General features: G+C 45.3%; 2 protein-coding genes across 2 annotated transcripts in view; one reads left to right on the forward strand and one right to left on the reverse strand.

Moving 5' to 3' along the window:
* The window catches only part of LOC121838967 (keratin-associated protein 10-7-like), a 60540-nt gene extending 47088 nt beyond the window's left edge, over positions 1 to 13452 (reverse strand). The window contains exon 1 of the mRNA XM_042294958.1: positions 13284 to 13452. Coding sequence (XP_042150892.1) covers positions 13284 to 13452 — 169 coding nt within the window. The remainder of the gene's footprint in view (positions 1 to 13283) is intronic.
* A 182-nt stretch (positions 13453 to 13634) lies between these two features.
* The window catches only part of robo1 (roundabout, axon guidance receptor, homolog 1 (Drosophila)), a 423568-nt gene continuing 410848 nt past the window's right edge, over positions 13635 to 26354 (forward strand). The window contains exon 1 of the mRNA XM_042296381.1: positions 13635 to 14524. Within this exon, the coding sequence (XP_042152315.1) occupies positions 14383 to 14524 (142 nt within the window). The 5' untranslated portion in view covers positions 13635 to 14382. The remainder of the gene's footprint in view (positions 14525 to 26354) is intronic.

Consider the following 26354-nt stretch of genomic DNA (forward strand, 5'->3'; position numbering starts at 1 on the left):
ACTTGAGCATTTTAGCTAATTGCAACTTTGCAACTGCTTACTACTTTTTAGCTACTTTGCAACTACTTTGCATGCTAGCTCACCCTTCCCCTAACTCTAACCTTGACCCTTTAACCTAACTCCTAACCTTAACCCTAAACTTAACCCCTAACCCCTAGGTTAGCTAACGTTAGCAACTTAGCTAATGTTAGCATTAGCCACCTAGCTAACTTTAGCCACAGCAAATTGGAATTCCTACCATATGATATGTATTGCAGTAACATATCATACAAATTGTAATTTGTAATATATCATATGAAATGGATGATGGACAGAAATGAATACCCACCATACAAAATGATTACTGTGTTACGTCCAGGTTGGATGGGGCTGCTGGCGACTGCAGCATGGAGACTCATATCAAGGTGAGAGTGACTCTACAGCCATTACATGAGATAAGAACAGGAAGGATGGGACAGAATGGTCAGAGCAACATCCCTGGTTGTGACCGTAATGTTGTGTAATCACCGGATGTAATCACCGGATGTAATCACCGGATGTGATGTGTTTTTGGATTGAAGAGGGAGAATCAGTAACTATGGTGTTTTCAGTCCTCGCCCTCTCCAATATGTTGAAGTGGATGACGGTTGGATTAGAATGGCTAGAGTGTTCCTCACAGAACAGATTTCAGTGTGGATGTAAAGAAATGTTTCAGAGGTCTGGGTCAGTGACAACTTTACACAATCCATTCATTCTCCAATTTACAGTCTGTTCTCTCTGAGAGATAATTGTGTCTTACATAATGGTAAGTTGTAAAAGCTGCTTAACACGGTAACGTTGAGGAAACGTTAGTGACATTGAAAAAACTTAATTACATATATTTTTCTCTCCTTTTTTTGTTCCTCTCTCTCTCTCTCTCACTCTCTCTGTCTCTGTCTCTCTCTCTCTCTCCCTGTCTCTCTGTCTCTGTCTCTCTCTCTCTCTCTGTCTCTGTCTCTCTGTCTCTCTGTCTCTGTCTCTCTCTCTCTCTCTCTCTCTCTCTCTCTCTGTCTCTCTCTCTCTCTCTCTCACTCTCTCTCTCTCTCTCTCTCTCTCTCTCTCTCTCTGTCTCTGTCTCTGTCTCTCTCTCTCTCTCTGTCTCTCTCTCTCTCTCTGTCTCTCTCTCTCTCTCTCTCTCTCTCTCTCTCTCTCTCTCTCTCTCTCTCTCTCTGTCTCTCTGTCTCTGTCTCTGTCTCTCTGTCTCTCTGTCTCTCTGTCTCTGTCTCTCTGTCTCTCTCTCTCTCTCTCTCTCTCTCTCTCTCTCTCTCTCTCTCTCTCTCTCTCTCTCTCTCTCTCTCTCTCTCTCTCGTCTCCCTGTCTCTCTGTCTCTGTCTCTCCCTCTCTCTCTCTCTCTCTGTCTCTCTCTCTCTCTGTCTCTCTGTCTCTCTCTCTCTCTCTCTCTCTCTCTCTCTCTCTCTCTCTCTCTCTCTCTCTCTCTCTCTCTCTCTCTCTCTCTCTGTCTCTGTCTCTCTATCTCTCTCTCTCTGTCTCTGTCTCTCTGTCTCTGTCTCTCTGTCTCTCTGTCTCTCTCTCTCTCTCTCTCTGTCTCTCTCTCTGTCTCTGTCTCTCTCTCTGTCTCTCACTCTCTCTGTCTCTCTCTCTCTGTCTCTGTCTCTCTCTGTCTCTCTCTCTCTCTCTCTCTCTCTCTCTCTCTCTCTCTGTCTCTCTCTCTCTCTCTCTCTCTCTCTCTCTCTCTCTCTCTGTCTCTCTCTCTCTGTCTCTCTCTCTCTCTCTCCCTCTTCTCTCTCTCTCTCTGTCTCTCTCTCTCTCTATGTCTCTCTCTCTCTCTCTCTCTCCTCTCCCTGTCTCTCTGTCTCTGTCTCTCTCTCTCTCTCTCTCTGTCTCTGTCTCTCTGTCTCTCTGTCTCTCTCTCTCTCTCTGTCTCTCTCTCTCTCTCTCTGTCTCTCTCTCTCTCTCTCTCTCTCTCTCTCTCTCTCTCTCTCTCTCTCTGTCTCTCTCTCTCTCTCTCTCTGTCTCTCTGTCTCTCTCTCTCTCTCTCTGTCTCTCTGTCTCTCTCTCTGTCTCTCTCTCTCTCTCTCTCGCCCTCTTCTCCTTTCTCTCCATGAATAATTCTACTCCAGAGTCACGTAAGAGTCTCTGTTCAGTATGTGGCTCACTGTCCTTCATGTGTCTTAATGGCTGTGTGTTCTGCTAGGTCCTGCACACATTAACCTTCAGCCTCCCTTCCCTTCCACCCGGCTTCTCTACTCTCCTGTGGCTCCTCATTGATTGGAGGTCAGCAGTGGGGGCTGTGTGCCTTGCAGTAGGAGGGTAGAGATGGAGGGGAGAGGTGTGGGGGAGATGAGGGGTCACTGATTGAGAGAGCCATTGTTCTGTGGCCCTGCTGGAACATCGTTGGTCTCTCTCTGCATGCCATCCCTAACTCACCATCAATCACCAGCATCTACTGGGGCTAAGCATAGTTTTGTGTTAGACAGTCACAGTGATACTGCAATACTACCCTCTGTGCAGTGACTCTCTGCTAGTCAAATGTCACACTGCTGAAATACAGAATGTAATAGGATGAAAAATACCCATCTTAATTTGATACCTTAAGTCTGTATTACATGGATGCCAGCTTAGGCTGTTAGCTCCGAATATCCATGCTACGCTGTTAAATAGTCAGACAGAGATCCAAATTCTAGAGAGTCTTTGGAGAAAACCTGGCACCACAGTGTCATGCCTGCCATTTTGAAGCTAGCTAAATGAGGCTCCATCTGTCTCCATCTGTCTCCTGCAACAGTCACACACAGTACCAGGCCAGCATACCAGGACAGCCTACTGTACAAATTATTCACAAAAACATCACTTAAATATGAACAAGGGCAAAGCAGAGACATTTTGTTAACAAGCTAATATATCAGGTCTTATTGCATTAAGTTGTTGAGCATTGAAACTTTGTTTATTGAGAAGCACAACATGACTCTTCTCCTATTATAATATTGTTTTTAAACTGTACAATTTGTTTTACCCAAAATAAAAAATAAAAACAATCTACTCTACTATGATCCAATATGTCGTAGCAGTCTTTGTCCGTCGTCTTGTCGTGTCCCATGTATATATCTTTTTTAATATTTTTATTCGCATATCTTTTTGATATTTTTCGAAACCTCAACTTGAAAATACTCTCCTGCAACCCGCCTCACCCAATGTGATGTGGATCTGTTTTTTCTAAAGTATTATTATTTACCTCGGAACCGGAATCCCCCAACAGAAGCTAGCCAGCTCACTAGCTACTAGCTAGTAGTCAGCTAACCCCTGCTAGCGGTCATCAGCTAACCTTTAGCTCGGAAAGCTCTCGCCAGTTTGTTCAACGCGACTCAAACCAGAGCATACCGGACCTATTTTCTCTCCATATCCCTGGATTCCTATCGCAAGCTCTGAAACTTCACCTGGATCATCGCAGCTAGCCAACTGCTATCCGTATGACTACTCCTGGCTAATGTCTGTCTCAAAGCAAGCACCAATTAGCCTGGAGCTATTCTCCTGGCTAGCTGAAAAGGCCCATCAGCCACTCCTGGGCTACAATACCCGGGCCCCTTCTACTGCCGCTATGGGGCACGGAACACCGCCGATCCTTCACGTCTGGACTACGACGTAATCTGCTCGAGGGGGTACTCAACTGGACCCTACATTGTGACGTCCCCTGAATGCCCATCTGCTAGCTGCTAGCCGTGGCCAGCTAGCTGTCTAGAGCAGATTGGGCTGTTAGCTGAATAGATCCATCGGCCAATTTCTTGGGCCACTATAACAATTGGATTTGGACCCCTCTGCTACTTGGAACCCTACTAATCCATTACGACTGGTCTATTGACGTCACCGCACGAGGAGGCTAAAAACGGACTTTCCTCCGTCGTGAGGTCCCTCTAAGGCCCTTCTGCTAGCTTGCTATCCCCGGACTGCTAGCTGTCTGAATTTAAACCAGGTGGTGTCTCCAGCCAGCCCAACCACTCACTGGACCCCTATGATCACCCGGCTCACTAATATCAATATGCCTTGTCCATTACTGTCCTGGTTAGTGATTATTGACTTATTTCACTGTAGAGCCTCTAGCCCTGCTCAATATGCCTTAACCAACCATTTAGTTCCACCTCCCACATTTGCGGTGACATCACCTGGTTTAAACGTCTCTAGAGACAATATCTCTCTCATCATTACTCAATGCCTATGTTTACCTCCAATGTACTCACATCCTACCATACCTTTGTCTGTACATTATGCCTTGAATCTATTCTATCGCACCCAGAACCCTGCTCCTTTTACTCTCTGTTCTGAACGTACTAGACGACCAGTTCTGATAGCCTTTAGCCGTACCCTTATCCTACTCTTCCTCTGTTTCTCTGGTTAATCCAGGCCCTGCAGTGCCTAGCTCCACTCCTACTCTCCAGGTGCTCTCATTTGTTGACTTCTGTAACCGTAAAAGCCTTGGTTTCATGCATGTTAAACATTAGAAGCCTCCTCCCCAAGTTAGTTTTTTCACTACTTTAGCACACTCTGCCAACCCGGATGTCCTAGCCGTGTCGGATTCCTGGCTTAGGAAGACCACCAAAACCCCTGAAATTTCAATCCCTAACGATAACATTTTCCGACAAGATAGAACTGCCAAAGGGGGCGGAGTTGCAATCTACTGCAGAGATAGCCTGCAGAGTTCTGTCTTTACTATCCAGGTCTGTACCCAAACAATTTGAGCTTCTACTTTTAAAAATCCACCTTTCCAGAAACAATTCTCTCACCTTTGCCGCTTGCTATAGACCACCCTCTGCCCCCAGCTGTGCCCTGGACACCATATGTGAATTGATTGCCACCCATCTATCTTCAGAGCTCGTGCTGCTAGGTGACCTAAACTGGGACATGCTTAACACTCCGGCCATCATACAATCTAAGCTTGATGCCCTCAATCTCACACAAATCATCAATGAACCCACCAGGTACAACCCCAAATACGTAAACACGGGCACTCTCATAGATATCATCCTAACCAACTTGCCCTCCAAATACACCTCTGCTGTTTTCAACCAGGATCTCAGTGATCACTGCCTCATTGCTGCATCCGTAATGGCTCTACGGTCAAACGACCACCCCTCATCACTGTCAAATGCTCCCTAAAACACTTCAGCGAGCAGGCCTTTCTAATTGACCTGGCCTGGGTATCCAGGAAGGATATTTACCTCATCAGTAGAGGATTCCTGGTTATTCTTTAAAAGTGCCTTCCTCGCCATCTTAAAAAGTGCCTTCCTCACCTCACCATATACACAGTGTGATAAAGTGCGTCTTAGTGAGAGGTGTAGGAGTCAGGCGCAGGAGAGCAGGGATTTTTTTGAGAAGCGTGTTTAATGTAGAGATCTGTACACATAGTCCACCAATACAAAATTGGCCCAGATGAATGTCCAAACAACGCGCTCGAAGGAATGCAAACTCGTGTCAGTACACGGAGGAACAACCACAGTTCCGACACTACACACTACATACGTCAATGCGAAAACAATAAACAGCATAGAATACTGAACGCTAATACTCACAAGCTTAATCCTGCACGAATTACGGCAGGTAACAGGTGCCCTATATACCCACAGAAATCAAAGCAATTGAAACCAGGTGTGAAAAGGAACACAGACAAAACAACCAGAAAAAGAAAAAGGGATCGGTAGTGGCTAGTAGACCGGCGACGCCGAGCGCCGCCCGAACAGGGAGAGGAGTTACCTTCGGTAGAAGTCGTGAGGAGTTACCTTCGGTAGAAGTCGTGAGGAGTTACCTTCGGTAGAAGTCGCGACACACAGGCAGTTAGGAAAGCTAAGGCTAGTTTTGCAAGCAGAAATTTGCATCCTGTAGCACAAACTAAAAAAAGTTCTGGGACACTGTAAAGTCCATGGAGAATAAGAGCACCTCCTCCCAGCTGCCCACTGCACTGAGGCTAGGAAACACTGTCACCACCGATAAAGCCACTATTATATAGATTTTCAACAAGCAATTTTCCAAGGCTGGCCATGCTTTCCACCTGGCTACCCCTACCCCGATCAACAGCCCTCCACTCCCCACAGAAACTAGCTGATAGCTGATGTTCTGAAAGAGCTGCAAAATCTGGACCCCTTCAAATCAGCCCGGCTAGACAATCTGGACCATATCTTTCTAAAATTATCTGCCGAAATTGTTGCAACCCCTATTACTAGCCTGTTCCACCTCTCTTTCGTATCGTCTGAGATTCCCAAAGATTGGAAAGCTGCCGCGGTCATCCCCCTTTTCAAAGAGGGAGACACTCTAGACCCAAACTGTTACAGACCTATATCTATCCTACCCTGCCTTTCAAAGGTCTTCGAAAGCCAAGTTAACAAACAGATTACCGACCATTTCGAATCCCACCGTACCATTTCCGCTATGCAATCTGGTTTCAGCAGGTATATATCACTGGTCACCCCCAAAGCCAATTCTTCCTTTTGCCACCTTTCCTTCCAGTTCTCTGCTGCCAATGACTTTAACGAACTGCAAAAATCACTGATGTTGAAGACTCATATCTCCCTCACTAGCTTTAAGCACCAGCTGTCAGAGCAGCTTACAGATCACTGCACCTGTACATAGCCCATCTGTAAATAGCCCATCCAACTACCTCATCCCCATACTGTATTTATGTGTTTATCTTGCTCCTTTGCACCCCAGTATCTATACTTGCACATTCATCTTCTGCACATCTACCATTCCAGTGTTTAATTGCTATATTGTAGTTACTTCGCCACCATGGCCTATTTATTGCCTTTACCTCCCTTATCCTACCTCATTTGCACATTCTCTACATAGACTTTTTCTACTGTATTATTGACTGTATGTTTGTTTATTCCATGTCTTACTCTGTGTTGTTGTATGAGCATTGCTTTATCTTGGCCAGGTCGCAGTTGCAAATGAGAACTTGTTCTCAACTGGCCTACCTGGTTAAATAAAAGTGAAATAAATAAATAAATACAGTTTTGAGCAAGTGTACAGTGAGCTGGGTGTGGGGGAACCATTGATCTCTCAGACAGGGTGATGAGGGAATGGTCTGGCCTGGTATGAGACACAGGCTATAGAGGTTGTTACTGAGTGACCCTGACTCTGTAGGTGTCTGACCTGGCTCAGTAGGTGTCTGACCTGGCTCAGTAAGTGTTTGACCTGGCTCAGTAGGTGTCTGACCTGGCTCAGTAGGTGTCTGACCTGGCTCAGTAGGTGTCTGACCTGGCTCAGTAGGTGTCTGACCTGGCTCAGTAGGTGTCTGACCTGGCTCAGTAGGTGTCTGACCCGGCTCAGTAGGTGTCTGACCTGGCTAAGTCGGTGTCTGACCCGGCTCAATAGGTGTCTGACCTTGCTCAGTAGGTGTCTGACCCGGCTCAGTAGGTGTCTGACCTGGCTCAGTAGGTGTCTGTGGCTGGGGGAGGTATTGACTAGGACATTGGCATTAACAATTCAGGTCAAATGCTTCCTCTCTCAGGAGGCACATCAAATCACCTCAATTTTTATTGGTCACCAACACATATTTAGCAGATGTTATTGCAGGCGTAGCGAAATGCTTGTGTTCTTAGCTCCACCACTGCAGTAGTATCAAAAAACGATTCACCACAATACACACAAATCTAAAAGTAAAAGAATGGAATTAAGAAATATATAAATATTAGATTGAGCAATGTCTGAGTGGCATTGACTAAAATAAATTATAATAGAATACATTATATAAATATGAGATGAGTAAAGCAGCAGTGGTGTAAAGCACCTAAGTAAAAATACTTTAAAGTACTACGTAAGTCATTTCTTGGGGTATCTGTACTTTACTATTTATATTTTTGACTACTTTTACTTTTACTTCACTACATTCCTAAAAATATAATGTACTTTTTACTCCATACATTTTCCCTGACACACAAAAGTACTAGTTACATGAATGCTTAGCAGGACAGGGAAATGGTCCAATTCACGCACTTATCAAGAGAACACGTGGTCATCCCTCCTGCCTCTGATCTGGCAGACTCACTAAACACAAATGCATCTTTTGTAAATAATGTCGGAGTGCTGGAGTGTGCCACTGGCTGTCCATACATTTTAAAAACATGAAAATGGTGCAGTCTGCTTTGCTTAAAATAAGGAATTTGAAATTATTTATACTTTTACTTTTGATACTAGTAGATTTTAGCAATTACATTTACTTTTGATATTTAAGTATATTTAAAACCAAATACTTTTAGACTTTTACTCAAGTAGTATTTTACTGGGTAACTTACTTTTACTTGAGTAACTTTCTATTAATTAAGGTATCTGTACTTTTTCTCAAGTATGACAATTGTCTACTTTTTCCACAACTGTAAAGCAGTATGTAAACATTGATACAAATTAATACTATTCACTGTTTATTCAAACTATAGATCCTCAAACCACTTACACTACATCACCAAAAGTATGTGGACACCTGCTCGTCGAACATCTCATTACAAAATTGCCCCTTTGCTGCTATAACAGCCTCCACTCTTCTGGGAAGGCTTTCCACCAGATGTTGGAACATTGCTGCTATAACAGCCTCCAATCTTCTGGGAAGGCTTTCCACGTGATGTTGGAACATTGCTGTGGAGACTTGCTTCCATTCAGCCACAAGAACAGGTCGGGCACTGATGTTGGGCGGTTAGGCCTGGCTCACAGTCAGCGTTTCAATTCATCCCAAAGGTGTTCCATGGGGTTGAGGTCAGGGCTCTGTGCAGGCCAATCAAGTTTTTCCACACCCACCTTGACAAACCATTTTTGTATAGACCTCGCTTCGTTTATGGGGGCATTGTCATGCTGAAACAGGAAGGGGCCTTCCCCAAACTGTTGTCACAAAGTTGGAAGCACAGAATCATCTAAAATGCCATTGTATGCTGTAGCGTTAAGATTTCCCTCCACTGGAACTAAGGGTCCTAGCCTGAACCATGAAAAACAGCCCCAGACCATTGTTCCTCATCCACCAAACTTTACAGTTGTTACTATGCATTTGATCAGGTTGCGTTCTCCTGGCATACATTAAACCCAGATTTGTCTGTTGGACCGCCAGATAGTGGAGCGTGATTCTTCACTCCAGAAAACGTGTTTCCACTGCTCCAGAGTCCAATGTCGGCGAGCTTTACACCACTCCAGCCAACGCTTGGCATTGCGCATGCTGATCTTTAGCTTGTGTGGCTGCTCGACCATGGAAACCCATTTTATGAAGCTCCCGACAAACAGTTATTGTGCTGACATTGCTTCCAGAGGCAGTTTGGAACTCGGTAGGGAGTGTTGCAACTGAGGAGAGATGATTTTTACACGTTACAACCTACACGTTACAACCTACACGTTACAACCTACACGTTACAACCGTTACAACCTGTGAGGATGTGTGGACCACCACTTTGTGGCTGAGCAGTTGTTGCTCCTAGACGTTTCCACTTCACAGTAATAGCACTTACAGTTGACCGGGGCAGCTCTAGCAGGGCAGAAATTTGATGAACTGACTTGTTGGATGGATAGTTGGCATACTATGACGGTGCCACATTGAAAGTCTAAGGCCATTCTATGTTTCTCTATGGAGATTGCATGGCAGTGTGCTCAATTTTATACACCTGTCAGCAACTGGTGTGGCTGAAATAGGGGTGTCCACATACTTTTGTATGTATAGTTTACGTTAGGATGTGTGTGTGTGTGTGTGTGTGTGTGTGTGTGTGTGTGTGTGTGTGTGTGTGTGTGTGTGTGTGTGTGTGTGTGTGTGTGTGTGTGTGTGTGTGTGTGTGTGTGTGCTTCGACGCATGTGTGTGCCAGTCCCTGGTGCTCATTGTGTTCCAGACCACCTGTTGGTGCCTCAGTTCTCCTGCTGGGCCTCTCGGTACCACCAATCACCCTGCTCTCTGATGGCACCGTAGGCACCAGGAGATGGGCCAGTATGCCATGCTGGAGGGACAGATAGATATAAAAGATAAAGCATGTTTGATGTGGTGTGGATAAGCTGTGGAGGCTGCAGTGGCAGTACCTTTGATGATAGCATGCAGTAAACATCAATTGTATTCTCTCTGTAAATTTCTTATATAATCTCTGTTAAAATCTGAAAATCAGAGGGATGGAGAGAGAGAGGGGGTGATGGATGGTAAGAGATAGCGAGATCAGTTCTCTCATTACTTCCATCTAGCTTTATTGCTACACGGCAGCCGTTTCTAAATCATTCTCATGCACAAGGTCATTGGGAGAACGACTCCCTGCTTGTAAAGGAGAGTCATTGGGAGAACAACTCTCTGCTTGTAAAGGAGAGTCATTTGGAGAACGACTCCCTGCTTGTAAAGGAGAGTCATTTGGAGAACGACTCCGTGCTTGTAAAGGAGAGTCATTGGGAGAACGACTCCCTGCTTGTAAAGGAGAGTCATTGGGAGAACGATTCTGCTTGTAAAGGAGAATCATTGGGAGAACAACTCTCTGCTTGTAAAGGAGAATCATTGGGAGAACAACTCTCTGCTTGTAAAGGAGAATCATTGGGAGAACGACTCCCTGCTTGTAACGGAGAGTCATTGGGAGAACGACTCTGCTTGTAAAGGAGAGTCATTGAGAGAACGACTCGGCTTGTTAAGGAGAATCATTGGGAGAACGACTCTCTGCTTGTAAAGGAGAATCATTGGGAGAACGACTCTGCTTGTAAAGGAGAGTCCTTGAGAGAACAACTCTCTGCTTGTAAAGGAGAGTCATTGGGGGAACAAATCCCTGCTTGTAAAGGAGAGTCCTTGGGGGAACAACTCTCTGCTTGTAAAGGAGAGTCATTGGGGGAACAAATCCCTGCTTGTAAAGGAGAGTCCTTGGGAGAACAACTCTCTGCTTGTAAAGGAGAATCATTGGGGGAACAAATCCCTGCTTGTAAAGGAGAGTCATTGGGGGAACAAATCCCTGCTTGTAAAGGAGAGTCATTGGGAGAACGACTCTGCTTGTAAAGGAGAGTCATTGGGGGAACACATCCCTGCTTGTAAAGGAGAGTCATTGGGGGAACAAATCCCTGCTTGTAAAGGAGAGTCCTTGGGGGAACAAATCCCTGCTTGTAAAGGAGAGTCATTGGGGGAACAAATCCCTGCTTGTAAAGGAGAGTCATTGGGAGAACAACTCTCTGCTTGTAAAGGAGTCATTGGGAGAACGACTCTGCTTGTAAAGAAGAGTCATTGGGGGAACAAATCCCTGCTTGTAAAGGAGAGTCATTGGGGGAACAAATCCCTGCTTGTAAAGGAGAGTCATTGGGGGAACAAATCCCTGCTTGTAAAGGAGAGTCCTTGGGGGAACAAATCCCTGCTTGTAAAGGAGAGTCCTTGGGAGAACAACGCTCTGCTTGTAAAGGAGAGTCATTGGGAGAACAACTCTCTGCTTGTAAAGGAGAGTCATTGGGGGAACAAATCCCTGTTTGTAAAGGAGAGTCCTTGGGAGAACAACTCTCTGCTTGTAAAGGAGAGTCATTGGGAGAACAACTCTCTGCTTGTAAAGGAGAGTCATTGGGAGAACAACTCTCTGTTTGTAAAGGAGAGTTATTAGGAGAACGACTCTCTGTTTGTAAAGGAGAGTCATTGGGAGATCGACTCTCTGCTTGTAAAGGAGAGATGGGAGTGCTGCATTGTTTCAACTCTAGCTCTTCAAGCTATACAGCTCCTGCAGAGTCCAGACAGAGTTTATGAATCTCAGTGTTTCTGTAATAATACTGAATCATTGGAAAGATAACTGATTTGTGTGTGCAATTATTAAAGGGAAATGTAACAGTATTGTCAAGTCCAGAGAAACTTCAAGTGGCTCTGAATGATGCTGCATTAACATTGTATGGAAACTGGTTACTAGAAAATGTATGACATTTTCTTTATTCAATATAAGAACAACCACATACTGTATTGCAGGATGGACCGGTTGCATAGTAACTGTATTATGATCAGAGTTGATGATGTTTGATTTACCTTGGCAGAGGAGAATGTTCCTGGTTGACTTATTTTCCCCACGAGGGGCTTTACCCTTGTCTGACCATAGGTAAACAGTGAGATAATATCCTCCAGCCCAGTGTGTGTGTATGTGTGTGTGTGTGAGGTACAGAGAGAGCCGTCAACTGTCTCTACTCTCTGAAGAAGCAGAGGCTCCTCTCACTCCTCTCCTGTCACACACAAAGCCCTGATACCATCAGACTGATATACCTGGGATTCAAACTGTCCATTCCAACAGTACTTCTACTTTCTAGATTGCCTTTGACTTTTCACCTACAGTTAACTTTGTTCCACTTCAAGTGATTGCATTAACTGCGCCATTGACTGTCAAGAGGGTGTGACTGCATGGAGTTCTGGAGGGCTGTGAGCGTTGGAAACGCCTGCACTCTATCTGTCCCTTCTCTGCACTAGTAATCATTCCCAAGGCCTAATCATTACAGGCTAGTTCTAATCAGAGCTTTATCAGAGTTTAATGTACAGGGGTTAATTATATCAGCAGGAGAGCAGCCCCTCAGGACCAGAACATGGTTACCTGGCTGACCAATAGGAACACTGTCGTTAGGCACTCTGTTATTCACACAACTCATGAGGAAGGACACTGTCGTTGGGGGAGCTGCTGACACCTCCAGTCTCCCATGTTCCCCTGCTCTCACCTGCCTCCTGACAGACCGGGCCGCCGGAGGAAACTAGTGGTGTAACTCAAAACCCACAGTTGCTGAGCACGCTTTGTAATGAAATATACTGTGAGTGTGTGTGTGTGTGTGTGTGTGTGTGTGTGTGTGTGTGTGTGTGTGTGTGTGTCTGAAACATATTCAAGGAAAAGCTCTTACAGCTTATGCGTGTTGTGTTACATTTGTTCACTCCCTTTCTGGCTATTTGTAGGTCACCTCTTCTCCATAGTGTCACTGCCAGAAGTAGAACCAGTTTTGTGGTGCACATGGTTGCCTGTCTGCCTGTCTTCCTGTCTGCCTGTCTGCCTGTCTGCCTGTCTGTCTGCCTGTGAGCCTGTCTTCCTGTCTGCCTGCCTGTCAGCCTGTCTGCATGCCTGTCAGCCTGTCTTCCTGTCTGCCTGTAAGCCTGTCTTCCTGTCTGTCTGCCTGTGAGCCTGTCTTCCTGTCTGCATGCCTGTGAGCCTGTCTTCCTGTCTGTCTGCCTGTGAGCCTGCCTTCCTGTCTGCATGCCTGTCAGCCTGTCTTTCTGTCTGCCTGTGTGTACAGGTGTGTGTCGGGTAAGACGGCAAGCTGCTGCAGGAGATGTTTGCTCTCAGAGAGCACTGGATTAATCTGCTTGTGAGAAACACACACACACACTCACACACACACACACACACACACACACACACACACACACACACACACACACACACACACACACACACACACACACACACACACAGGTCATAGTTGTAGATAGATGGAGGATAATCCAGACAGAGAGCATCACAGAACAGACGACAGGACAAGAGATTCAGCACTTGTGAAATATCCATTCATAGCCCCCGCTCTAGTCTCTCTCTCTCTCTCTCTCTCTCTCTCTCTCTCTCTCTCTCTCTCTCTCTCTCTCTCTCTCTCTCTCTCTCTCTCTCTCTCTCTCTCTCCCTCCCTCCTTTCCTCTCTCTGTTACTCGTGGTGGTTCTCCCTCCCTCAGAGTCTCTGTTTGCAGTGTCAAGGTTGCTGTGTTGAGAATGCTCTCTCTCTCATGTATTTCTTATATTCATATCAACACTGTCTCCTGTGATGTAAGAAGAGGTGGGTGCTGTACAGAGGGGCAGGAGGGACACACAGACAGTTAGCCGTGGCCAGTAACTGCCTGAGAAAGAGCTGTCGGATCAATTGATGTGTCACTATCACTGTCACCGGACCTGACCGTCGCCGAAGTGTCTCTGCTCTGCTACTGCTCTCAGCAACTTGTACATAGCAAGAGGAAAACACTTCTCTCCAGCACTCCATGGGAAGGGTCTCCGGTGAAGCTGAGCCTATAAGCATTTCAGCAGGACTCCAATAAATACTCCACCAACTCTGAGAGGCAGAGAAAGAAGAGGAAGAGAGAAGAGAGAAGACGGATAGAAAAAAGCGGGATCAATATTTCAGAGCATAGCTGCAGAAATCCAGACTTTAATCTGCCTGTGTGCCCATGCTGGAATTATAGTCAGCCTCCCCAGCCACCTCGCCTCCCCAGCCAACTCGCCAACACTGCTGCTGCCTTCAAGCCTTCAAAGGAATCAGTCCAGTCCTGCAGGAAGAGGGGGGCTGTCAAGGTTGGCTGTGGATGGTGTGACCTGGGCTGAAACTGTGAAGGAGGAGGAGGAAGGGGAGGCGGTGTTGTTGTTGTACTCTGGATCCCCCCCCACAGCTGTGTGTGATATGAGAGAACCAGGCACGTCTCTCCCTTCGGCCCTCTCCTCTGTTCTCTAACCCCAATGAGAGCTGTGGAGGCAGGCATGGCTGCAAGGCGGATGCCCCTGCTGCTACTGCTGCTGGAGGTGCTGAGTGGAGCATGTATGCCAGGGGATGGACAGGGGAGGTACAAGAGTGGCTGGAGGTGGAAAGGTGACAGGACCCGTGAGTAACCCCTTCTCCTCCAGCTCTCAAAACTACTACACTCCCTCTCTCTGTATCTCTCTTTCCCTCTGTCTGTCGCACACCCTCCCATGCACATCTCCTTCCCTCTTTTGATACATTTTTCTCTCTCTCTTTGATATCAGTTTGATGAAGTTGAGCTCTAAGCTTCGTGTTCATTCAGACGTGTCGTCTCCGTCCTCTGCTGACAGACAGCTGCAAATGGGAGGCAAATCATTTATCAGTGAAAAGATGAAAGAACTGGCATTACCTGCCAGGCTTAGAATAGCAATGTGTGTGGTTCTGAGCTTTGTTAGCAGTTATTTAACTTTGTTATGACTACTTCTAGACATACTTTACCCTCACTCTCTTAATCTCGCTCACTCTAATTTTCTCTACACCTCTCTCCTACTGTATTTCCAACATGACTATTTCTCAGCCACCATCTCAGACAGTCATTAGTTGATCAGTGTTGAGTTGTTAAAAGCTGTTGAGCGAGGCCCGACTGGCAATTTCCTTCCTAGTAAAAAGCTGAGTGTCTCTCGTCAGGCGTGAGTGCATTATAGATGCTGAGATGTGGTCTGTCTGGAGTGAGGGAGGGAGGGATAGAGAGACCCCAGTAATGAGCAGGGAGAGCTATGGTTCACTGTGGCTACCAGCACTGTCTGTCCCTCAGCTTTTAGACTGCAAGGCTAATGTGATTGTTTGGCATGCGATCGCTGTTTGACACTGAGCGATGAACTGGCAGAGAGTGTCCCTAACTGTCCTGTCCCCTTCTGGAGGTTGAAGGGAGATAGAGAAGCCTTGATACTGTTCCAAGATTAAATGACTGACTGTGAAACGTACAAAGTCATGTAAGGTCTTCTGTCTTCTCCAAGGAGACCAGGTCAGTGTGTTTTAGCATCACTAGACAAGGCACACTTTTTAGTTACTTGTCTGAGCTTGTAAAATGTGAGTTTTTCCCTCCAATGTATTGGCACTGGTTTCTCTCTGTATGTAAGGAAACATTTTATTTATTTTATGTACAGTTGAAGTCAGAGGTTTACATACACCTTAGCCAAATACATTTAAACTCAGTTTTTCACAATTCCTGACATTTAATCCTAGTAGAAATGCCCTGCTTTAGGTCAGTTAGGATCACCACTTTATTTTAAGAATGTGAAATGTCAGAATAATAGTTGAGAGAATTATTTATTTCAGCTTTTATTTATTTTGTCACATTCCCAGTGGGTCAGAAGGTTACATACACTCAATTAGTACTTGGTAGCATTGCCTTTAAATTGTTGAACTTGGGTCAAATGTTTCAGGTAGCCTTCCACAAGCTTCCCACAATAACTTGGGGGAATTTTGTCCCATTCCTCCTAACAGAGCTGATGTAACTGAGTCAGGTTTGTAGGCCTCCTTGCTCGCACACGCTTTTTCAATTCTGCCCACACATTTTCTATAGGATTGAGGTCAGGGCTTTGTGATGGCCACTCCAATACTTTGACTTTGTTGTCCTTAAGCCATTTTGCCACAACGTTGGAAGTATGGTTGGGGTCATTGTGTAACGGGATTCTTCCATTGAAGGAGAGGCGGACCAATACGCAGCGTGGTTGAAGTTCATGGTTTTTTAATTAGAAAAACTATACATGAACAAACTACAAAACAATAAATGCGACAACCCGAAACCAGTCCCGTGTGGTACAAACACTGACACAGGAGACAATCACCCACAAAACCCAACACCAAACAGGCTACCTAAATATGGTTCCCAATCAGAGACAATGACTAACACCTGCCTCTGATTGAGAACCATATCAGGCCTAACACAGAAACAGACAAACTAGACACACAACATAGAATGCCCACTCAGATCACACCCTGACCAAACAAAACATATAAACATACAAAGCAAACTATGGTCAGGGTGTGACACATTTGTCCATTTGGAAGACGCATTTGCGACCAAGCTTTAACTTCCTGACTGATGTCTTTAAATGTTGCTTCAAAATATCCACGTATTTTTCCTCCCTCGTGATGCCATCTATTTTGTGAAGTGCACCAGTCACTCCTGCAGCAAAGCACCCCCACAACATGATGCTGCCACCCCATGCTTCACGGTTGGGATGGTGTTTGCAACGATCGTTGTTGGAAGGATGGTCGGACCAAGATGCAGCTTGGGGTAGGTTAATTATTTTTTATTTATGATAACCTGCACAAAACAAGAAAGAGTAACAAACGAAAAGTACAGCTTTGTAGGGCTAAAAAACAACAATACAAAATCAAGATCCCACACACAACAGGTGGAAAAGGGCTGCCTAAATATGATCCCCAATCAGAGACAACGATAGACAGCTGCCTCTGATAGGGAACCATACCAGGCCAACATAGAAAAGAAAAGACTACCCACCCTAGTCACACCCTGACCTAACCAAAATAGAGAAGTAAAAGGTTCTTTAAAGTCAGGGCCTGACAGTGTTCTTCGGCTTGCAAGCTTCCCCCTTTTTCCTCCAAACATAACAATGGTCATGATGGCCAAACAGTTCTATTTGTTTTCATCAGACCATAAGACATTTCTACAAAAAGTACGATCTTTGTCCGCAACCGTAGTCTGGCTTTTTTATGGCGGTTTTGGAGCAGTGGCTTCTTCCTTGCTGAGCGGCCTTTCAGGTTATGTTGATATAGGACTTGTTTTACTGTGGATATAGATACTTCTGTACATGTTTCCTCCAGCATCTTCACAAGGTCCTTTGCTGTTGTTCTGGGATTTTCGCACCAAAGTACGTTCATCTCTAGAAGACAGAACGCGTCACCTTCCTGAGCGGTATGACAGCTGTGTGGTCCCATGGTGTTTATACTTGCGTACTATTGTTTGTACAGATGAACGTGGTACCCTCATCCATTTGGAAATTGCCCCCAAGGATGAACCAAAACTTGTGGAGGACTGCAAATTGTTTTATGAGATCTTGGTTGATTTCTTTTGATTTTCCCATGATGTCAAGCAAAGAGGCACTGAGTTTGAAAATAGGCCTTGAAAGACACAAAGTAGATGTCCTACCCGACTTGCCAAAACTAAAGTTTGTTAACGAGAAATTTGTGGAGTGGTTGAAAAATGGGTTTTAATGACTCCAATCTATATGTATGTGTCACGACTTCCGCCGATGTCGGCTCCTCTCCTTGTTCGGCGGTCGACGTCACCGGCTTTCTAGCCACCGCCGCTCCCTTTTTCATGTATCCATTTGTTTTGTCTTGTTCCCTCCACACCTGGTTTTCATTCCCCAATCAATCTACATGTATTTATTCCTCTGTTCCTCATCATGTTCTTTGTGTAAGATTGTTTGTGTTACGTGTGTGTTGTTGACGCGGCTGACTGGCTTGTTTTTTCTGTGTTATTTTTCACGAAGATGTCTATTGTTAAACTTTATCCTTGTGACTGTTTTGCGCGTTTTTCACTTTTGCCTAAATAAAGTGTGCGCCTGTTCACAAATCTCTGCTCTCCTGCACCTGACTTCGCTACCAGTACGCACACATCTGACAGTATGTCAACTTCAGACTTCAACTCTACCTTGCTGATGACTTCATGGTATGGTTCCAGTCCTGAAGTGTTGTGTTTCATGTCAGGTCAGTCAGTCCACCCTGTCTGATGGCCCAGTGACTAGGGCTAAGAGCTGCTGTGAGTCTGCAGTTTGGAGATGTGTTAGCTGTCATGTGGTTGGAAGTAATGGGGTTTCACTTTTCATTCTGCAGGAGTTCTTTCTGTCTGGGTGGCTCACAGTCCCTAACACCTCTCCTGTGATTTCATCTTAGAATGAGAAAATAGTTTTTGCTGAGGCTGTAACACCAAGAGTTTGTTCAAAAGTGAATTCTCACAGGTTCTGTCTTTCACTTCACTTCACTTCACACACACACACACACACACACACACACACACACACACACACACACACACACACACACACACACACACACACACACACACACACACACACACACACACACACACACACACACACACACACACTAAAAGTAGGTGTACATTCTCTCTGCCAGTCAAAGCTATTGGTACCATGTGGGTTTTATAGTAGTAAATTAGGGACCCTGGTCTTGTCTGGTGTGATTTATCAGTCTGTGTTTCATATCTTACCTGACCCCTCACCTCTCTGACCAGAGACAGAAGACAATCAAACACCTCTCACTGACCTGAGACAGAAGAGAATCACACACCGATGAATATTAATGCACATGTGCAAGACTAATTCTGCTAACTCCCATCGTAAAAAGTACAGATGGCTGCATTTGGGGATTACAACGATGTACTGAGAAGGGCAGGCCTATGTTTCATGCCAAGGTTTAAAGTTTCACTGTGTTCTGTTGTCGCTACACGCTTAAATATTGACATCTCTATAGGTAACTGTAATAACCATGGTCCTGCAGAATGTCTTTCAGTGTCCATGGGTTTGTCTCTTCATCATTTAGTAGCTGGATGTGTAAAGATATACATGATTAAACGTTCCATTTGGCAGTGCCCTGTGAAAGACGGCGGTAATGATATGCATGATCACAGCTTGCCCATAAAAGTGATAATGTCATTCGAGAAACTCAGCCATTATTACCTGGGAGTAAATCTTCTCTGACTGGGCAGAGAGGAGCTCTCAGCTGGCAGGGCAAGGTACACACACACACTATAGCAGATACACACACACACACACACACACAAACAGGCACACACACACAGGCACACACACACACACACACACACACACACACACACACACACACACACACACACACACACACACACACACACACACACACACACACAAACAGGCACACACACACACACACACACACTGCAGGCCTAGACCCAGAGTGCGCTGGAGGCCAGGAAGCTTGAGGATGTTAGTGTGTGTGTGATAAATAAAACACAGCTTTGTTTCTGGTGACTGAGTTGTCTCCTCTTGTTCTGTTCCACAGTAGATTGCTATTCCACACATTTTGCCATGAGGCTAAGAGAACATTTAGCAGTTTGAAAGCTAATTTATTGTCATTCAAAAAAAGAAATCATGGCTTATGGTGTGTTCATATGCTATCTGGGGGGCCCGACCTTCAGAGGGTTGGGGCCCCCAAAGCTGTGGGGATGAGTGCTATAGGCTGCATCCTATGGAGAAGGAAGAGAGGACGTCTTTGTTTTCACAGCAGGGCTATTTCTACTGCGTGACACCACCTCATCCCTGTGATGGACCAGCCAGATTAGAGGATTTAGAGCAGATTTACACTGTTCTTTCCCACCATGCCAATAAGAGACCGATATACCTGTCTGGCCTGGTGAGCACTCCAAGGAGGAGGAGAGATAGAGGAGGAGGGATAGAGGAGGAGGGATAAAGGAGGAGAGATAGAGGAGGAGGGATAGAGGAGGAGAGATAGAAAGATAGAAGAGAGAGAGAGAGTTATGAAAGTCAACTGATTTAACACAGATGGGAATTGCTTTTTACGAGGAAGGGAAGCAGAGTTGAGGAATGGAGCCTGTGTGGCTTTTATGAGCTGATATCTCTCCTCTCTCCTCTCCCCTTTCTTCCTACAGGGAGGGTTAACATTCTGCTAAAGGACTGAGAGATAATTGCTGTAAGCTGGAGTGGACTCTTCTCTTGGTTTATGACACCTGTTGTGAAGGGTGCTGGGTCCTCCAGACTGGCCTCTTCAATGGTGAAAGCTGGCCTGGACAGTGCTTTGTGTTGCTGATGAAGAGGCAGTTCACCGTCTTTCCGTGTGTGCGTGTGTGCGTGTGTGTGTGTGCGTGCGTGCGTGCGTGCGTGCGTGTGCGTATGTGCGGGAGAAAATTTAGCCTTGACAGCCTGGCTCAGCAGGCAGTGAAATGTTTCTCCAAGGACATTTATCCAGGTCAGTATGAGACTCTGGCACTTGTCCACTATCAGACATGTCCGTGTCACATTGCTACTGCTTGATGTTAGTGATGCTCTTTCAGTAGACTTTTAAATAGACACCCTCTGTTCAATTAGCTGGATATGTGTCCAATTCAACCCCATCACAGTATATGTACCAGATACTTTATAGTTCACATTATTATTATTTTGTCCATCAATGCCTTACATACACTCTATAAGACACAGGTAGACAACCCTGTTCCTGGAGTGACGCAGCTACTGCAGGATTTGTTCCAACTAAATCAAATCAAATTGTATTTGTCACATGCACTGAATACAACAGGTGTAGACCTTACTGTGAAATGCATACTTACAAGCTCTTAATCAACAATGCCGTTTTAAGAAAATAGAGTTAAGAGACGATTTACTAAATTGACAGGGGGTACCGGTACCGGGTCATTTAATTAATTGTTCAGCAATCTTATGGATTGAGGATAGAAGCTGTTAAGGAGCCTTTTGGACTATCCGGTACCACTTGCTGTGCGGTAGAAGTGAGAACAATCCATTACTTGGGTGGCTGGAGTCTTTGATCATTTTTTGGGCCTTCTTCTGACACCGCCTAGTATAGAGGTCCTGGATGGCAGGAAGCTTGGCCATAGTGATGTACTGGGCTGTGCGCACTACCCTCTACAGCGCCTCACGGTCGGATGCTGAGCAGTTGCCATACTAGGTAGTGATGCAATCAATCAGGATGTTCTAGATGGTTCAGCTGTAGAACTTTTTGAGGATCTGAGGACCCATGCCAAATCTTTGCAGTCTCTTGAGGGGGACATCAATGTTAATAGAAGCGTGTTCGGCCCTCCTTTTCCTCTAGTCCGCGATCATCTACTTTTTCTTGCTCACGTTGAGGGAGAGGTTGTTGTCCTGGCATCACACTACCAGATCTCTGACCTCCTCCCTATAGGTTGTCTCATCGTTGTCGGTGATCAGGCCTAACACTGTTGTGTCGTCAGCAAACTTAATGATGGTGTTGGAGTCAAGCTTGGCCACGCAGTCATGGGTGAACAGGGAGCGCAGGAGGGGACTAAGCATGCACACCATAGGGGCCCCGGTGTTGAGGATCAGATGACAGACGTGTTGAGTGACAGATGTGTTGTTGCCTACCCTTACCACCTGGGGGCAGCCTGTCAGGAAGTCCAGGATCCAGTTTCAGAGGTAAAAGTTTAGTCCCAGGGTCCTTAGCTTAGTGATGAGCTTGGTGGGCGCTATGGTGTTGAACGCTGAGCTGTAGTCAATGAACAGCATTCTCACATATGTGTTCCTTTTGTCCAGGTGGGAAAGGGCAGTGTGGAGTGCGATTGAGATTGTGTCATCTGTGGGTCTGTTGGGGCGTTATGCAAAATGGAGTGGTTCTAAGGTTTCCAGGAGGATGTTGTTGATGTGAGCCATGACCAGCCTTTCAAAGCACTTCATGGCTACTGACGTGAGTGCTACGGGGCGGTAGTCTTTTAGGCAGGTTACATTCGCTTCCTTGGGCACAGGGACTATGGTGGTCTGCCTCAAGGTTATAGGTATTACAGACTCTGTCAGGGAGAGGTTGAAAATGTCAGTGAAGACACTTGCCAGTTGGTCCGTGCATGCTCTGTGTACACGTCCTGGTAATCAGTCTATGAATGTTGCTCACATCGGCTACGGAAAGCGCGATGACACAGTCATCTGGAACAGCTGGTGCTCTCATGCATGCTTCAGTGTTGCTTTCCTTGAAGCGAGCATAAAAGGCATTTAGCCCGTCTGGTAGGCTCGCGTCACTGTTTGCGGCTGAGTTTCCTTTTGTAGTCTGTAATAGTTTGCTTTGTGATGGTTCCTCTGAGGGCATAGTGGGATTTCTTATAAGCGTCCGGATTACTGTCCCACTCCTTGAAAAGCGTCAGCTCTAGCCTTTAGCTCGGTGTGGATGTTGCCTGTAAACCATGGCTTCTGGTTGGGATATGTACGTATGGTCACTGTGGAAACAGTGACGTTAATGTACTTATTGATGAAGCCGGTGACTGAGGTGGTATACTCAGTGTCATTGGCTGAAACCCGGAACATATTCTAGTCTGTGCTAGCAAAACAGTTGTGTAGCTTAGTATCCGCGTCATCTGAACACTTAGTTTAGTTTTTGCTTGTAAGCAGGAATCAGGAGGTTATAATTATAGTTAGATTTTACAAATAGAGGGTGAGGGAAAGCTTTGTATATGGAGTAAATGTTGTCTAGATTATTTTTTCCTCTTGTTGCACATGTGACATGCTGGTAGAAATGAGGTAAAATGGATTTAAGTTTGCCTGCACTGAAGTCCCCCGCCACTAGCAGCTCCACTTCTGGATGAGCATTTTCTTGTTTGCTTATGGCCTTATACACCTCAATGAGTGCGGTCTTAGTGCCAGTGTCGGTGTTAAATAGATAACTCTCTAGGTAGATAGTGTGTACTACAGCTTATCATGAGGTACTCTACCTCAAGCGAGTAATGCCTCAAGACTACCTTAATATTAGACATTGTGTACCAGCTGTCCACCACAAATACACACACACCACCACCCCTCATCTTACCGGACTAGGCACCACACCTGACCAACCAAGCTAATTAATCAGTTCAGTGATTGCCTAAATTCAACACCTGGTCTTCCAAGTCAGTTGAATCAAAAACATGAAGTGCCTTTGGCACTCCAGGACCAGGACTATTTAACAACATTATCAAATGGCACTGCCATACTATATACAGTGGGGCAAAAAAGTATTTAGTCAGCCACCAATTGTGCAAGTTCTCCCACTTAAAAAGATGAGAGAGGCCTGTAATTTTCATCTTAGGTACACTTCAACTATGACAGACAAAATGAGAAACAAAATCCAGAAAATCACATTGTAGGATTTTTAATTAATTTATTTGCAAATTATGGTGGAAAATAAGTATTTGGTCACCTACAAACAAGCAAGATTTCTGGCTCTCACAGACCTGTAACTTCTTCTTTAAGAGGCTCCTCTGTCCTCCACTCGTTACCTGTATTAATGGCACCTGTTTGAACTTGTTATCAGTATAAAATACACCTGTCCACAACCTCAAACAGTCACACTCCAAACTCCACTATGGCCAAGACCAAAGAGCTGTCAAAGGACACCAGAAACAAAATTGTAGACCTGCACCAGGCTGGGAAGACTGAATCTGCAATAGGTAAGCAGCTTGGTTTGAAGAAATCAACTGTGGGAGCAATTATTAGGAAATGGAAGACATACAAGACCACTGATAATCTCCCTCAATCTGGGGCTCCACGCAAGATCTCACCCCGTGGGGTCAAAATGATCACGGGGGGACCTAGTGAATGAGCTGCAGAGAGCTGGGACCAAAGTAACAAAGCCAACCATCAGTAACACACTACGCCGCCAGGGACTCAAATCCTGCAGTAACAGACGTGTCCCCCTGCTTAAGCCAGTACATGTCCAGGCCCGTCTGAAGTTTGCAGGGGGCATTTAGATGATCCAGAAGAAGATTGGGAGAATGTCATATGGTCAGATGAAACCAAAATATAACTTTTTGGTAAAAACTCAACTCGTCGTGTTTGGAGGACAAAGAATGCTGAGTTGCATCCAAAGAACACCATACCTACTGTGAAGCATGGGGGTGGAAACATCATGCTTTGGGGCTGTTTTTCTGCAAAGGAACCAGGATGTCTGATCCATGTAAAGGAAAGAATGAATGGAGCCATGTATCGTGAGATTTTGAGTGAAAACCTCCTTCCATCAGCAAGGGCATTGAAGATGAAACGTGGCTGGGTCTTTCAGCATGACAATGATCCCGAACACACCGCCCGGGCAACGAAGGAGTGGCTTCGTAAGAAGCATTTCAAGGTCCTGGAGTGGCCTAGCCAGTCTCCAGATCTCAACCCCATAGAAAATCTTTGGAGGGAGTTGAAATTCCGTGTTGCCCAGCAACAGCCCCAAAACACCACTGCTCTAGAGGAGATCTGCATGGAGGAATGGGCCAAAATACCAGCAACAGTGTGTGAAAACCTTGTGAAGACTTACAGAAAATGTTAGACCTCTGTCATTGCCAACAAAGGGTATATAAGAAGGTATTGAGATAAACTTTTGTTATTGACCAAATACTTATTTTCCACCATAATTTGCAAATAAATTCATTAAAAATCCAATGTGATTTTCTGGATTTTTTTTCCTCATTTTGTCTGTCATAGTTGAAGTGTACCTATGATGAAATTTACAGGCCTCTCTCATCTTTTTAAGTGGTTGAACTTGCACAATTGGTGGCTGACTAAATACTTTTTTGCCCCACTGTATGACAACATTGATGTATGTATGGGGAAGTTGTATCTGTTGTAGCAGTGTTGGTTAAATAAGAGAGCGATGATGATGAGCAGTGCTCTGAGTGTTGTGGTTGGGTTAGGGTCAGAGGCCAGCTGGGGCTTAGATGTTGGGACCACAGATCCTCTCTCATCACTGTTAGTTGCTCTGCTCACAGCCCAGCCCTCAGCCCTGAATCTGGCTGTTATTTTAAAAGGCTGAAGGCCTCTCTGTGTTCGGTGCAGAGGAGCATGCAAAGTAATGACAAATGTTGTACATAGCAATTATCATTGATTGAATCAGTATGATGATCCTCTGTATTTGGAAATAAGTTGGTTCTGTTCTGCCAATGGCTCACACACACACACACTCACACACACACACACACACACACACACACACACACACACAAAGGCACACACACACACACACACACACACACACACACACACACACACACACACACACACACACACACACACACACACACACACACACACACACACACACACACACACACACAGGCACACACACAGTGACTAATACAGCTGGTAATTAGAATTGGGAACCAGATGCTTTCTATATTTTCCTGTAGAGGTCATATTTCAAGTCCACTGCTTTCTCTCCATTGCCTCCCTCTTTCACACTCTTCTCTCTCTCTCTCTCTCTCTCTCTTGCTCTCTCTCTCTTTCTCTCTCTCTCTCTCCTCAAGGCTCCAGAAGGTTTAAACACTTTTTAATTAGGTAACAATGAGCTGAAAATCTCAATTACTGTACCTCCCACAAGGTCAAAGGGCGGGCGGTCGAAGGGATGGGTGGACTATCATGGGCCAGGGGTGGAGGAGGGGGGACAGGGTTTGCAGGCATCCATCCTGGTAGATGCTATCTGCATCTTTAATTCACTGCAGTGTACAGAATTGTAGACACCGTATTCCCTCTTTCTCTCTAACTCTGTCCATCCCAATGAACATGTGCAAACCTGTATCTAATTAATGCAGCAGCTCAGAATTAGAGTCTATTTGTATGCGGCTGTTTTGCTTCATATTGTTCATTATAGATTATTGTCTCCATTTTAATGTTGTTCTGAAAAAGGCTCTTTTGAGTATCAAAGTTTTATTGGGTGGAAAAGGACATTGCAGGTTGTGAATTATGAGAGGACTTGAAACCTTTTTTGCCAGGGGAAGTGAAAAAGCAGGTGGACAGCGCAGATCGGACACAGCACATAAACACTAGGCTCTGAAAGGCCTCAGGGCGGAGCTGAACCTGGGTTTTCTGGGATTCTCAGGAACTCTAGAGGTCAGGGGACATTCAAGGTCTTAAGAGGTTAAAAATCAGATGAGACTGTCCCTTGAAGTTTAAGTCTCTTATTTGCATGCTACTTAGTTTGCTCTGGTGACATCATTTTAAACACTCAGACTAGCAAACATTTGCACACATAAACATTCTGGTTTCTACATCTGGAATCAATCATTATACGTTTCCCGTGACCTATAAAATTCTCTGTGCTTCTTCTCATGTTTTTCTCAGTTTCTAACACTAGGGACAGTAGTGGTCTTAACACAGACCCTGGTGTAGACCTGGGTTTCTGGGACATGGGATACTGTTGTCTTTCCGACTGCTGTCAAATTTAGAGTGAC

Source organism: Oncorhynchus tshawytscha, linkage group LG13 (genome assembly GCF_018296145.1).
Source record: "Oncorhynchus tshawytscha isolate Ot180627B linkage group LG13, Otsh_v2.0, whole genome shotgun sequence".
Taxonomy (NCBI): Eukaryota; Metazoa; Chordata; class Actinopteri; order Salmoniformes; family Salmonidae; genus Oncorhynchus; species Oncorhynchus tshawytscha.